This window comes from Pteropus vampyrus, unplaced genomic scaffold (assembly GCF_000151845.1).
Source record: "Pteropus vampyrus isolate Shadow unplaced genomic scaffold, Pvam_2.0 Scaffold2, whole genome shotgun sequence".
Taxonomy (NCBI): Eukaryota; Metazoa; Chordata; class Mammalia; order Chiroptera; family Pteropodidae; genus Pteropus; species Pteropus vampyrus.
This window is the reverse complement of record NW_011888783.1, coordinates 6,367,162-6,381,877: the sequence shown is the minus strand read 5'-3', so window position 1 is coordinate 6,381,877 and position 14,716 is coordinate 6,367,162. Positions and strand designations below refer to the sequence as shown.

At 29.7% G+C, this 14,716-nt stretch overlaps 1 protein-coding gene across 1 annotated transcript in view; it reads right to left on the bottom strand.

The window, feature by feature from the left end:
- ZSWIM2 (zinc finger SWIM-type containing 2) overlaps window positions 1–14,716 on the bottom strand; it is a 21,548-nt gene that overhangs the window by 3,452 nt on the left and 3,380 nt on the right. Inside the window, exons 3-7 of the mRNA XM_011356424.1 lie at window positions 14,351–14,391; window positions 8,548–8,758; window positions 4,496–4,747; window positions 1,083–1,167; window positions 557–669 (exon numbers count right to left, since the gene is read on the bottom strand). Coding sequence (XP_011354726.1) covers window positions 557–669; window positions 1,083–1,167; window positions 4,496–4,747; window positions 8,548–8,758; window positions 14,351–14,391 — 702 coding nt within the window. The remainder of the gene's footprint in view (window positions 1–556; window positions 670–1,082; window positions 1,168–4,495; window positions 4,748–8,547; window positions 8,759–14,350; window positions 14,392–14,716) is intronic.

Genomic DNA, 14,716 nt, shown 5'->3' with positions numbered 1-14,716 from the left:
CTCAGCACTTTTCTTCCTTAGTGTGGAGGAGAGGGGGAATGCGGCAAGAGCGACTTCCTTCTTCCTTCTCAATTACTTCAAAGCAAATCTCAAATCACCCTGTATTTTTTAAATATAACTTATGCCAGTTTTAGTTTTACATTTATTTAGATGATCATTTACTTACTGAAGAAATTACTATATCCCTATTACCTAGTAGAATTGATAATAATTATAGATAACATTATTTGAATATTTACTATGTGTATTTATTCATTTCATACTCACAAAATCCCTGTGAGGCTGGTGTTATAATTATTCCTATTTTAAATATGGATAAAATGAGGCAGAGAGAAGTGAACTTGCCCCAAAGTCATACAGCCAGCTCGTATTAGGACTGGATTTAGGCAGTCTGACTCAAGAGCCTTTCTCTTCACTTGCATAATATAATGTCACCTAGTATATAATAAGTCTTCAATATATATTTATTGAATAAAGGAATGAATAAAACTTATCTAACTGAAAAATTATGTTTCCCAAGTCATACAAGAAATGTAAATTTTACTGAGAATCTCACCCTTGCTTTTCTTGAAAATGTGGCATCTTTTCTTCTATCTCATTTTGAATATCTATGCATTTTACAGTTTCATCTGGTCTTTTTTCTAGTGATTTCCATCTTTGATTTCTCTTCTGTAATAGGTAAAAAGTGAATGTTACTTTGCAAATTATGGAAATTTTTATTTTGTGGATTAAAATTAATAGGCTACATATCAATAACATAATACTGTAGCAAGTCAATTTGTAATGTCTTTTTTAAAAATGAATTTTAAAGTTTGATGGCTGTCCTTATAATTTATGTAAAATGTTATCAGATGTTTGTTATTGTGTTGGATTTTATAAATTACCAATGTAAGAATGGATTGCCTTGTACGTCCCTGTGAAAAAGGGACGTTCTTCAAAAACTATGGTCATTGGTTGTTATTAAAACTCAGTTAACTCTATTCCAGATTGTTATCTATTCTTATTATTCTCAGATTTATTTTACTTAAATTTACAATAGGACAAATACAAACACTATACGAAATTCAAGATGGATACTGTACCTCACGAAAAGTAAATGGGTGACAATGATGGCAGCAGGTATCAAAACATTCCTGGCATAAGTGAAATTCTATACATTGGGTGCACCTAAAAATGCAAAACACCAAAACATACAAGAAAAAAATCAAATTATTTTAATGTGTTTTGATGAAAATTTCTGGCCAAACTTCCCTGAGAACTATGCAGATATGACAAGGCCCATGTTAACTGTCATCCCGTCTTAGTTTCCTCTATTGTCAAAAGGTACATCAAATTTAACATCTTAAACAATACTATTTATTATTTAATTGTTTTGTAAGACAGAAGTCTGACATGGGTCTCAATGGGCTAAAATGAAGAGGTTTGCAATGCTGCATTTCTTTTTGAATGGTCTTGAGAAGACCTCTTTCCTTGCCCTTTCCATTTTGTCCTCTTCTTCCTTAGCTTAGCTTGTGACCCTTTCCTCCATTCTAAAAGCAAGCAATGCTGCATCTCTCTGTGCCTTTCTTACATGGTCACATTTCCCTCTGATTCTCTTTGTTTCCCTCTTCCACTTTTAAGAACCCTTGGGATTATACTGGGCCCAGATACAGTGATTCCAGGAATGAGGATGTGGACATATTTGTGAGGGTGTTATTTTGCCTACCACACATCCCTTCCATGATGTCTTCCTGGAATACCTTAGCTTTTATTTATCTTTTTCTAAATTCCTATAGAATATACAGCCTATATTAGATAGTCTATCATTTGATTATCCAGTATTTTCAAATTGTTTCATAAATGTTAGAGTTATACTTAGAAAAATACATCTTGAATACGGGAATTATATTTTATTTCCACTCTTTACTCACAAAATTGGAAAAGGTATATATATATATATCTATCAATAAAATATCAATAAAATATAAATATATATCAATAAAAACTATCGACAAATTTAAAACAAACTTCACTTTTCATAAAAGCTTAATCTCAAACAATATCATTTATAAAAATTTTGCCACAAGCAAAAAATTTTAATTTTCTTGCAGCAATGCTCACCAATAAAATAATGTTCTGAGCAAATAAACTTATTTTATTAGTCAAGTTATCTAAGATTTAGAAGACTATTTCCATGATAAATCTGGGAAAATATGTCCTTCAGACATCTTAGAAGCAGCAAGTGCTAATTTATTCATTATTACTATTTATACACACAGAGAAGATTCTTAATAATTAACATCAATCGATCGGAGCAGTGATGCAGTTAATTTGGTGCATCAAATTATGCTGGGCTAGCAAAAGTTAAGCATTTTTATATTTTAACATATCTATGTTATTTTTAGAGTTAACTTAAAAGATATGTAGCTATATTGTGAAACTCTAAGGAACTGAAAGCTTTCTAAGTTTATCTTGTTTTCTACTCAATCTATTCCAAAAACTACTGAGAATAGTTTTTTAAACTAATGACTGAAATGTTAGTATTTGAGAGAATGGAAGGTGGTAAAGTCACAAATGTTAGAAATTCGTTTTTTAATTTATAAAAAAGGATGGATATAGACATGAGTAATTGTGAGCCAAACTCATAGAGAAGTTGTTCTCAAAGGAGAGTGCAGGGACCAGAACAGTGGGGAATGCCTATATTGAGGGGTAGAAGCAGCAGCATCCATGAGAACTGAAAGAGCAGTCAGAAAGCTCAGCATGACAGAGGAGTATATTGTCATCAACAAAATATTTAAAAGCAAGAATTGAGATAATCTACCAAAGCCACACATTAACCATGTGAGGAACCCATGACTATAAGGACCGAGAATTTTACACTGTGGCTTTCATATACCCTTGTCCTCCGTGGCTGTTCTTCCCAACCCCCCTTTTCATGTGTTACCTTAGCCCCTTGTTGTTCTTACCCAAACCTCTTGAAAAATTTAAATTGCCCAAACAATGGCTGCTAATGCCACATATCAAGATTTTCATTTTTTTAGAACCCTCTTTAACCAACATTCCTAAAACTAACTGAATACCTCCCGCTAAACCTCTGTAAAAATTCTGCCTTTCTTGATTAATAAGTACAGATTGGTAGTTACAAAATAGTCATGGGGACGTAAAGTAAAGCATAGGGAATATAGTCAATAATATGATAATTACTATGTATGGTGCCAGGTGAGTACTAATCAGGGGAATCACTTCATAAATTACATAAATTTCTAATCATTATGCTCTACACCCAAAATTAATATAAAATATTAAATGTCAATTGTAAATGAAAAACTTAAAAAAGGGGGAAAAGATGAAGAGGAATAAGAAGTTCAGATTTCTAGGTATAAAACAAATCAATGTAATGTAAAGCATAGGGAATACAGTTAATAATAATGTGATAGCGTTGTACAGTGTCAGATGATTGCTGGACATATCACGGTGATCACTTCTTTAGGTATATAAATGTTGAATAACTATGGTATGTACCTGAAACTAATACAATATTGTACGTTAGCTATATTTTAGTACAAATCTTAAAAAAAATTCTGTCCTTCCACAAATGAAAATGCTCCTTTGTAGCCTTCTCAGGCTAGCTGTGTTCCAATAAGGACTTTTGCTAATGGTGATACAGTTGATTTTCTTCTATGTGTTACATAGAATAAAGAAAGAACTAAAAGAATTCAAAGGAGAAAGATATCATTCACTGTTGGGGTGATAAAAATAGTTTTATGGTTTGATAAGAGGGTTTTAAAAAATAATTGAACTCAGTGTAATTCTGGGAAGACTGAAATGTAAACTTATGCATTTTAGAAAAAAATTAAGATTAAACAAAATATTTTCTTCTTAACATACAGTCAACCTAAAATTTTAATTAAGAAAGCATAATTTCCTGAGCAGAGCTATTAATTGATGTTTTATGTTTGAAGATTAGTCACAAAAGTAATGGAAATTGTTTTCTCTAATAAATATCTTGTTGTTGAGGTATAAGATACAAAAGAAAACAAAACATGCACTTGCTGCAATTTGGGGAACTCAAACATTCAGTCAATCTAGTCCATGTCCCTTTAGCTCAATCCTGGGTTTTTGGCAATGATTTCATTGCTGGTTCAAAGAAAATTAGAGAGTGAGAAGTCCATCTAGCAGGGCTCTGAGCTTGGAAACTCATCTAGGACAAATCAACAAAGCCTATGTCCAGAGCTTCCAGGACAGGATACTACTTCAGACACAATCTAGACTGGAGTGCAAAGCCAATTCTCTTGTGTAAGTGAAGAAAATAAAACATTTGCAGTTCTGAGGTACTAGGCTGACATAGATCACCAGTCTGTAAATTCTAAATAAGCAGCCAACAACTAAGGCAAATACACTATATAAAGGAGGAAAGAAAGAACACAGTCTAGATGACTGGTACCATAATGCTCCAAGTTTCCTAACATAAAAAAAAGTTAGAATACATATTCATAATTTTCCTGATAATACTTACTTATAACACTTCCCCTCAATTGGAAATTGTTTACAATTATTACAGGGAATTCCAAGGTGTTTGTCCAGTCTCTCTTTCTCAGCTAAAGTCACAAGTTTGCTAGAGTTCTTAAATTCCTCTAAAATAAGTTTTAATGGTGCAAATTCTTTCCTACACAGAGGACATTTCAACATGGAAGTGTTTGATATTGTATCCTGATAATTAGCTAAGATCTTCATGCATTTTATATGAATACTATTGCCACAGCCAAACCTGTTAGAAACAAAATACAAGGTTACCATTTGAACATGCAGTTATATATACCTACATAAATAAAATTTTCTCTGCTACCATATTTATTTCCCATAAAAATAGATTCTGATTTTCTAGATATAGCTTGATTACATACATAAGTACATACCTTATCTTATCTTATTCATCTAATCTAGCATCTTTAATTTAGTACATCAGAATTCCAAACAAATTTCCCCGTGCCAATGAAATGGTGGTAAAGATTTTGCATCATTAAAGTATTTTTCATTTGTAGAGTGAGAATGTATATAGTTTTAATAAAAAGGAAAATTATAACAATAATTATTACTTTTTAAATTAAAAGCATCACTGAGAGCAGGGATGTAGCCTTATTTTTCTAGAAATCATACAATATGTGATAGTACTCAACAAATGCCTGCTGAGAAAAATAATGTTTTGGGGAATAGTTAATAATTTTAAAATACTCAATAAAAACAGTGTTATGAAAAACTAAAATGTAGATTTTAGAAAAATTTGAGAAATAATCAGGAGAAAAAAAGAATGAAAAAGTTCAATAGCTAATGGTTTTCCATATTTTCCAAGTTCAACTTTATAGTGCCTTGAAAAATAGTTGAGTGACACTCTCAATAAACATTTGCGTTAAATTTTGAGTTATTTAGATTTAAAAATAGAAACAAAGAATTTTTATCATTTTAAAGTAAAATAATGTTTTACTTTCAGAGAACTCTTTGTAGCTACTCTAAATCGTGGCATTTATTCATGTTAAAACAAAAATATGAAAATTATTCTATTTTAATAACAAAATGAAAAGGGGAATAAAGTGGAGTTATGTTTTAATTCTCATTCTTTAAAATGTAGCCTAGATATATTCAGAATAAGAACAGGACCTCTCACAACATATATGTTAGGAAACAAAAAAAGACCAATTTAAATATAATTGTTTAAATAGATATTGTTTCTCTACCAGCATGTCTCAACATAATCAGTTACAAACATATTAAATTAGAATTTTTTTCTAAGTTTCTAGATACCTTCTTCCCCCCCACCCCCCCACCCTCCAAAAAATCACCTGCAAAAGGTGACAGGAAGCTTTTTCTCTAAAAGTGCTTCTTGACAAATAGGGCAGATATCATCTGAATCAATTTCCTTCTGTTTAATGTACCCGTCTTCTTCAATATGTACATTGTCATCATCTGTTCCTTTTTGAGGAGTTTGAACTTGATATATTCCCCGAAGCAAGTCACTGATTTCTCCTTCCATGAGACCTAACTGCAAAGCAGCTAGTGAAAAATCCCAAAGTATTAAAATTCAGTGGCAAAATTAGAGAAACAAAAATGTAACAACTTGTGCTAAAAGATAGCACATTATTTCAAATGTCAGAAAGACAGTTTTGGCTGAATTATTACACTGACCTTAACTACTTTTTTTGTACCACTTTCAGAGAAAAATAGTCAGAAAAGAATCATTTATAAAAAGAATGGAAGTTATCTCTTTTTTCTTACTAAAAAGAATCAGTGCAACTAGTGCATTATGAGTTCTGGATTAATTTTATGATAGTGTTTATCCTTGGATTAGTGTTATAATAATGTGTCATATTTTGATCTGTTCAGTTATAAGGCCAGCAGGATCAACATTCAGGAATATTAAAAAGGGGCATGAATACATAAAGATGAAGCAGGGATATTTGAGAAATGTAATTAACATTTGTTAAATGAATAAATAATAAGAAAGCAAGACTCAATTACTTGTGCCTGTTTTCCTGTCTGTTTCATGTTTCTATAAGAGTGTCTTGGTAGCCACATTGCTCACAGATTTGGTAAACATTTCTCAGGACAATTTGTTAGGAACTATATTGCCTGTACCCTTGGGATGTGCGGTCTTTGAATTCTGAATTTTCTCCATCCTGCTGTCTTTATAAGAAATTGTATTCTAAGTGCATATAGTTTTGACCAGGGCATCCTAGATTCCTTTATTCCCTGGCCCACCCCTATGCTTCTTTCTCTTTCCTTCTACTTAAACATGCAATAATATAAATACCAGATGTTATTTGTTCCCTTGAGTTCTGATATTCATTTTATATGTTCACTAATACATATAGATTAAACAATTATTTGCAAGAAATGAAAAGCTCAATTTCCTGGAAATTCAATTAAACACTAAAAATACTGAAAACGTCAGTTATGTTTCAATATAGGAATTTGTTCTTTGTCTGAGGTGGAGTGGTGAGTGAATGTAGGAGGGTATATTTTAATTAACCATTACTTTGGAGGATGAGGGCTATTTGACAAAGAGACATAGTAACATCTACTCCCTAAAAAAAAAAAATGGGGAGGAAAATGAAGAACAAAAGATTGTGCTTTTGAGAACAAAGATTCTTGAAAGTGGAGTAAATACAGAAACATAAAAGTTCGTAATAGAAGCTGGCCATAAACTATTCTATATAGTATAACATGAATTAGATAATAAAAGGGAGAAGTAAACTCTTCTGAAATTAATTTGGAAAAATTAATGCGTGAGACTATGAAAGAATATTCTTTTATAGAGAAGAGCAAGGCAGCTCGTCTGATCAGATATCATGGTGTATTATAAAAAAATTAAATAACAGAACTCACTAAATAATAGCCATTATGAAATACCTACACAGAGGACATTTCAACATGGAAGTGTTTGATATTGTATCCTGATAATTAGCTAAGATCTTCATGCATTTTATATGAATACTATTGCCACAGCCAAACCTGTTAGAAACAAAATACAAGGTTACCATTTGAACATGCAGTTATATATACCTACATAAATAAAATTTTCTCTGCTACCATATTTATTTCCCATAAAAATAGATTCTGATTTTCTAGATATAGCTTGATTACATACATAAGTACATACCTTATCTTATCTTATTCATCTAATCTAGCATCTTTAATTTAGTACATCAGAATTCCAAACAAATTTCCCCGTGCCAATGAAATGGTGGTAAAGATTTTGCATCATTAAAGTATTTTTCATTTGTAGAGTGAGAATGTATAAAGTTTTAATAAAAAGGAAAATTATAACAATAATTATTACTTTTTAAATTAAAAGCATCACTGAGAGCAGGGATGTAGCCTTATTTTTCTAGAAATCATACAATATGTGATAGTACTCAACAAATGCCTGCTGAGAAAAATAATGTTTTGGGGAATAGTTAATAATTTTAAAATACTCAATAAAAACAGTGTTATGAAAAACTAAAATGTAGATTTTAGAAAAATTTGAGAAATAATCAGGAGAAAAAAAGAATGAAAAAGTTCAATAGCTAATGGTTTTCCATATCTTCCAAGTTCAACTTTATAGTGCCTTGAAAAATAGTTGAGTGACACTCTCAATAAACATTTCCGTTAAATTTTGAGTTATTTAGATTTAAAAATAGAAACAAAGAATTTTTATCATTTTAAAGTAAAATAATGTTTTACTTTCAGAGAACTCTTTGTAGCTACTCTAAATCGTGGCATTTATTCATGTTAAAACAAAAATATGAAAATTATTCTATTTTAATAACAAAATGAAAAGGGGAATAAAGTGAAGTTATGTTTTAATTCTCATTCTTTAAAATGTAGCCTAGATATATTCAGAATAAGAACAGGACCTCTCACAATATATATGTTAGGAAACAAAAAAAGACCAATTTAAATATAATTGTTTAAATAGATATTGTTTCTCCACCAACATGTCTCAACATAATCAGTTACAAACATATTAAATTAGAATTTTTTTCTAAGTTTCTAGATACCTTCTTCCCCCCTACCCCCCAAAAAAATCACCTGCAAAAGGTGACAGGAAGCTTTTTCTCTAAAAGTGCTTCTTGACAAATAGGGCAGATATCATCTGAATCAATTTCCTTCTGTTTAATGTACCCGTCTTCTTCAATATGTACATTGTCATCATCTGTTCCTTTTTGAGGAGTTTGAACTTGATATATTCCCCGAAGCAAGTCACTGATTTCTCCTTCCATGAGACCTAACTGCAAAGCAGCTAGTGAAAAATCCCAAAGTATTAAAATTCAGTGGCAAAATTAGAGAAACAAAAATGTAACAACTTGTGCTAAAAGCACATTATTTCAAATGTCAGAAAGACAGTTTTGGCTGAATTATTACACTGACCTTAACCACTTTTTTTGTACCACTTTCAGAGAAAAATAGTCAGAAAAGAATCATTTATAAAAAGAATGGAAGTTATCTCTTTTTCCTTACTAAAAAGAATCAGTGCAACTAGTGCATTATGAGTTCTGGATTAATTTTATGATAGTGTTTATCCTTGGATTAGTGTTATAATAATGTGTCGCATTTTGATCTGTTCACTTATAAGGCCAGCAGGATCAACATTCAGGAATATTAAAAAGGGGCATGAATACATAAAGATGAAGCAGGGATATTTGAGAAATGTAATTAACATTTGTTAAATGAATAAATAATAAGAAAGCAAGACTCAATTACTTGTGCCTGTTTTCCTGTCTGTTTCATGTTTCTATAAGAGTGTCTTGGTAGCCACATTGCTCACAGATTTGGTAAACATTTCTCAGGACAATTTGTTAGGAACTATATTGCCTGTACCCTTGGGATGTGCAGTCTTTGAATTCTGAATTTTCTCCATCCTGCTGTCTTTATAAGAAATTGTATTCTAAGTGCATATAGTTTTGACCAGGGCATCCTAGATTCCTTTATTCCCTGGCCCACCCCTATGCTTCTTTCTCTTTCCTTCTACTTAAACATGCAATAATATAAATACCAGATGTTATTTGTTCCCTTGAGTTCTGATATTCATTTTATATGTTCACTAATACATATAGATTAAACAATTATTTGCAAGAAATGAAAAGCTCAATTTCCTGGAAATTCAATTAAACACTAAAAATACTGAAAACGTCAGTTATGTTTCAATATAGGAATTTGTTCTTTGTCTGAGGTGGAGTGGTGAGTGAATGTAGGAGGGTATATTTTAATTAACCATTACTTTGGAGGATGAGGGCTATTTGACAAAGAGACATAGTAACATCTACTCCCTAAAAAAAAAAATGGGGAGGAAAATGAAGAACAAAAGATTGTGCTTTTGAGAACAAAGATTCTTGAAAGTGGAGTAAATACAGAAACATAAAAGTTCGTAATAGAAGCTGGCCATAAACTATTCTATATAGTATAACATGAATTAGATAATAAAAGGGAGAAGTAAACTCTTCTGAAATTAATTTGGAAAAATTAATGCGTGAGACTATGAAAGAATATTCTTTTATAGAGAAGAGCAAGGCAGCTCGTCTGATCAGATATCATGGTGTATTATAAAAAAATTAAATAACAGAACTCACTAAATAATAGCCATTATGAAATAAGAATGAAAAAAACCACTATTCAATAGTTGTTATTGAAAGAACTGGTAGCAATAAGGAGAAATTTTAATTACTTTAAACCAAATACCAATCTCCAGCTTATACCAATGCAACTACACATGGATTCCACAATGAAGGATAAAAAGAAAATAGAAAAAACAATAGAAAAAAACCTCCCAAAGACTATTAATACTATAGAAGAAAGACAAGTATTGAAACGATACACATGAAAGGTAAAAATGGTCAGATTTAACAACTCAAAAAGTCTCTAATAAAATTTAATAAATAATAAAATTTAATAAAGCTATATAAAAAGAATTATGACATTAGGAAAACATTTGCAAAGAGAGGAAATCCCTATATTTAGGAAGAGTTTGTAGTTTTACCCCAATATATAAATAACCAAAGTTCACACAATTTACACACGAAGTACAAATAGTAAAAAAGGCAATGGAAGACATTCAATTTCATTAATATCAAAGAAAAGTGAGTTAAAATAAGAATGAGGTACAGACATAGAATAAAATCTAATAAATAAGCAATAATAAATAAATAGAATATGTTTTGTTTGGTTATGTTATTTCTTTTTGTATTTAAAAATGTTATTTCAAGGCACTCTAGATCTTTTAATGGTATGTTAGATGAATGGGAGAATGGAAACCATTTTCTTATTTTAGATATGAATAGATTACTAAAAACTTTGTATCTGGTATTTTTCCTACATTGTGAGACTTGGTCTTATTTTGTAGTATTATACAAATATTATTACCATTTCAAAATATTTCTATGTATCTTTATTGTTTTTGGAGACTAAAATTATTGTTCATGTCTTTCATTATATACTTAAGTAACATATAGTTAAATGTACCTAAAACATGAATTCAAAAAACAAAAGTAGCCGAAAACTGATATATTGTTGAAATTGTAAATCAGTAAAAGTATTTTAAAGAACAAGTTGGAAATATATATGGGTGGCAGACATAAAAATATTAATACTTAAATTATAAAATAAATAAGTAATGGGGATGTAATTTATAGCATGGTGACTATAGTAAATAATATCATACTATATATTTGAAAGTTGCTAAAAGAGATCTTAAAAATTCTAATCATAAGAAAAAAATTGTAACTGTGTCTAGTGATAGATGTTAACTAGACTTATTGCAGTAATTATTTTGTAATATATACAAATATCAAATCATTGTTGTACATCTGACATTAATATAATGCTATATATCAATATTAGTTATTGATGACTTTAATTGCAGAGATTACATAGCATTGAAAATATTTATAAAGTAACTATGATAAAAATGGAACACAAATTCCCACAGACTATTAGGTACACATAAATACAAAATCAAAAAGGAAAATAAAAAATAAAAAGCTTATTATATATTTGTGGTGAGAATTTTAAAATTTTTCCTTTAATATGGTTTTTATTTTATACATAAATATTTAATTTAAAAAAGGAACAGATGGCATTTACTAGACATTTAAAAGGAACTATTAGGTGATAAATCTAGGTTTTGCTGGAATATTGTTGGGTGATGGGAAAGACTATTCAGCATTCAAAAACTGATATAAAATTCCTGTGTAGGTCTTCAAAAATAAAAGAGAGTCCTAGGTTTCTAAGACTCAACACTAGGGTGCAAATAATTTTCCTAGATTCGTTTTAGAAAAGAATTTATAACAGACATTCGAACACTTCTCTTTTATTACTAGTAACCACCTACTCCAAATTTATGTACATACTTTACATAATCCTAATGAATAATTGTTTATAGCTTTCTTTGAATTACTTTAATTTTCATGCACATTTGTTCTAGCTTTCATTTAAATGATAAATTTCAAAGTCATTAAGACTTCTACTTTCTCCAAATATTTGTTTTCTCAATTTTGACTAATTAAAACTTATTTTAAATATAGAAGACATGGAAAATCTTGTATTTTAGTAGGAAGTATAAATTTAAAAAATTCATATACAGGGTTAATTTTAAACATTTAAAAAATTCCCTACTGTACACTGGTATTTATAAAAAGAATAAGACATAGTTTCTGCCTTTAAGTATAAAGGATAATACAATATAATTGATTCATGTGAAATTGCTATTTTATACATGAAAAAATCCAGATATTAGCAGTTCGTATGATTCAATTTATAAAAAGTACCTAGCAAAGCTAATTGACTAATATGCAGTATAGTAAATATTTGTTGAATAATTGAGTAGAGCTGCATTGTGCAATATGGTAGCCATTAAGCCATATGTGACTAGTGAGCACTTGAAATGAGGCTAGTGGGACTAAAAAACTGAATTTTTAATTTTGTTTCATTTAAATTTAAATGGAAAACCAATAATCTATAATTATTGGAAAATTTATAAGTTTGTAACATTTGGGCATTATGAGAATCTAATTTTTAACTAAATATTTTATAAAGTCTAAATGCAGATCAAGTATTTCCAATTAAAATATAATGTCTGAGTTGATATGCTGTCAGTGCAAAATACATACTACATTTTGAAGAGAGTATGAAAAAACACTAAAATATCTCAAAAGATTTAAACTGGATACATGTTGACATGATAATATTTTGATGTATTGTGTTAAATTCAAATATATTATTAAAATTATTTCTTGTTTCTTTTTACTTTTTGTAGTATGGTTACTAGAAAGTTACACATGTAGCTCATGTTATATTTTTCTTGGACAGCCCTAGTATACTTGAGAAAATGATATGGGGAATAGTGTAGAGAACAACTAAGACTTTGGAGAAGACATGAAAATTCACTTCAGGTGGATAAAATGAAGCAATAGATAAAACAAATATCTATGAAATTATACATTGTATATGAAGGGACTAAGAGAGGATGAAGTAGAGAGTAAGTGACATTTCAGAAGGAAACTTTTGTCTACAGTGTGAAGGAGGAAGCAACAAAGTGCAGGTGCTGGAAACAAGGGGGCCACAAAGAATAGTACTAAGGGCTGATGAAGGTTGAATAACAGTGAGAATGAGTATGGTGAGATAAGAACACTATTAAGAAGTAGGTAGGACATCAACATTAACAGGATTTGTTTATAAGAGAAGTAATAAATATATGAGAGAAGAAAATGGGAGAGGAAAACTCAAAGAGAATCCCAAGGTATCTAGCTTTGGAGACTAAAGAAGAAGGAAAGTCAATATTTGAGGTAAGGAATACAAAAGGGAACACATAAGGGGGATATTTAGTATTTAAAATTCCTGTAGGACCTCCAAAATTGAGCTTCCCAGAAGGTAGCTGGAAATACTGGTCTGTTGATAAGATGTGGAAATCACTGGTATAGAAATAACAGCTGGAGACATAAAAACTGGGAGACATTTCTGAGAGAATGTATAGAGTGAGAAAAGAGTAAAAAAGAAAAATCCCTGTGAAATACTAATAATAATTTATTATCTAGTATAACTTTTAAATGTCTACTATGAGTTCACTTATAAATAATAGTTGGGGGGAAATGAACTCACCTAAATAGAACCGATACTCTTTGAATTTTAAAAAACTTGAAAATTATCACTTTAATTCTTTATGATTATTATGAACATTTATTAACAAATTTTAAGATGCTGTTGCTGTTCTTCAGGGAACACTTCCATAATGACAGCATCTTTATTACAAAATGTACAAATCTAAATGACCTGTAATAAATTATTTTTCTCTCTCTTTTATTTTTGAGGACTCTAGAACTTAAAGTTACACAACTGTACTCCCAGCTTTAAACTCAATTGTAGTAGTGACTTAAAAACTACTGTACTCTAAAAAATATACTTTTTTTGCATAAAAATTTCAGCCACAAGCATTTTTGAATGAAATTATGTGTCATGTCAACGTTTATTTCTGGGATCTAAAAAATTACATTTGTTATTTTTCTCATAATAAAAATAATTTAGATATAGAAAGTACTGTGAATCTTTGCTTAGAAAACGAGAGAATTTTTTTCTACTTCATAACTAGCCATTGTTTCACCTCTTTTTTTTATTAAGTGTCTCTGAATCTGAACATGGTATATAAAGTTACATTTGTTTTTTATTAAATAGGAAGAAACATGTTCTAATTGTCTTAAGTGTAAAAAACTGGGCTACAAATGGTTGTCAAATTGTCTAGAAAAATAACTGTCTACATTTAGAACATGTCTAAATAAAAAATTATTAAACTTGTTAACTTCATATTAGTAAAAAACAAAAAAACAAAACAAAACATATAACTTACATTCATGATTCCTTGGAAGCTTGAATTTTTTCAACAAGATCCTATTATTCACAAGAGAAAAAACAAAACATTTATTTTGACATAACTTCAAAAGATATATTATTTTAATTTTAGAATAGGAATAGCATTATAGAATTTATATTGCTGAATGTGTAGGGATGAACTTAAAACCTTTACCAGTTTTCTGTTAAAATAGTAGTTAAATTTATGTTTTACAATAAGCATATGTGAAAAAAATTATGATAAATGGAAATAACACATTTGCGGTAAAGAGATTTGCAAGAGAGTCCATGAATTTATGACATAAAGTCTTCATAGAGCGAAGTTAGTGAGGGAATTTAGGTATTCATGAACTTTAACTTTTCT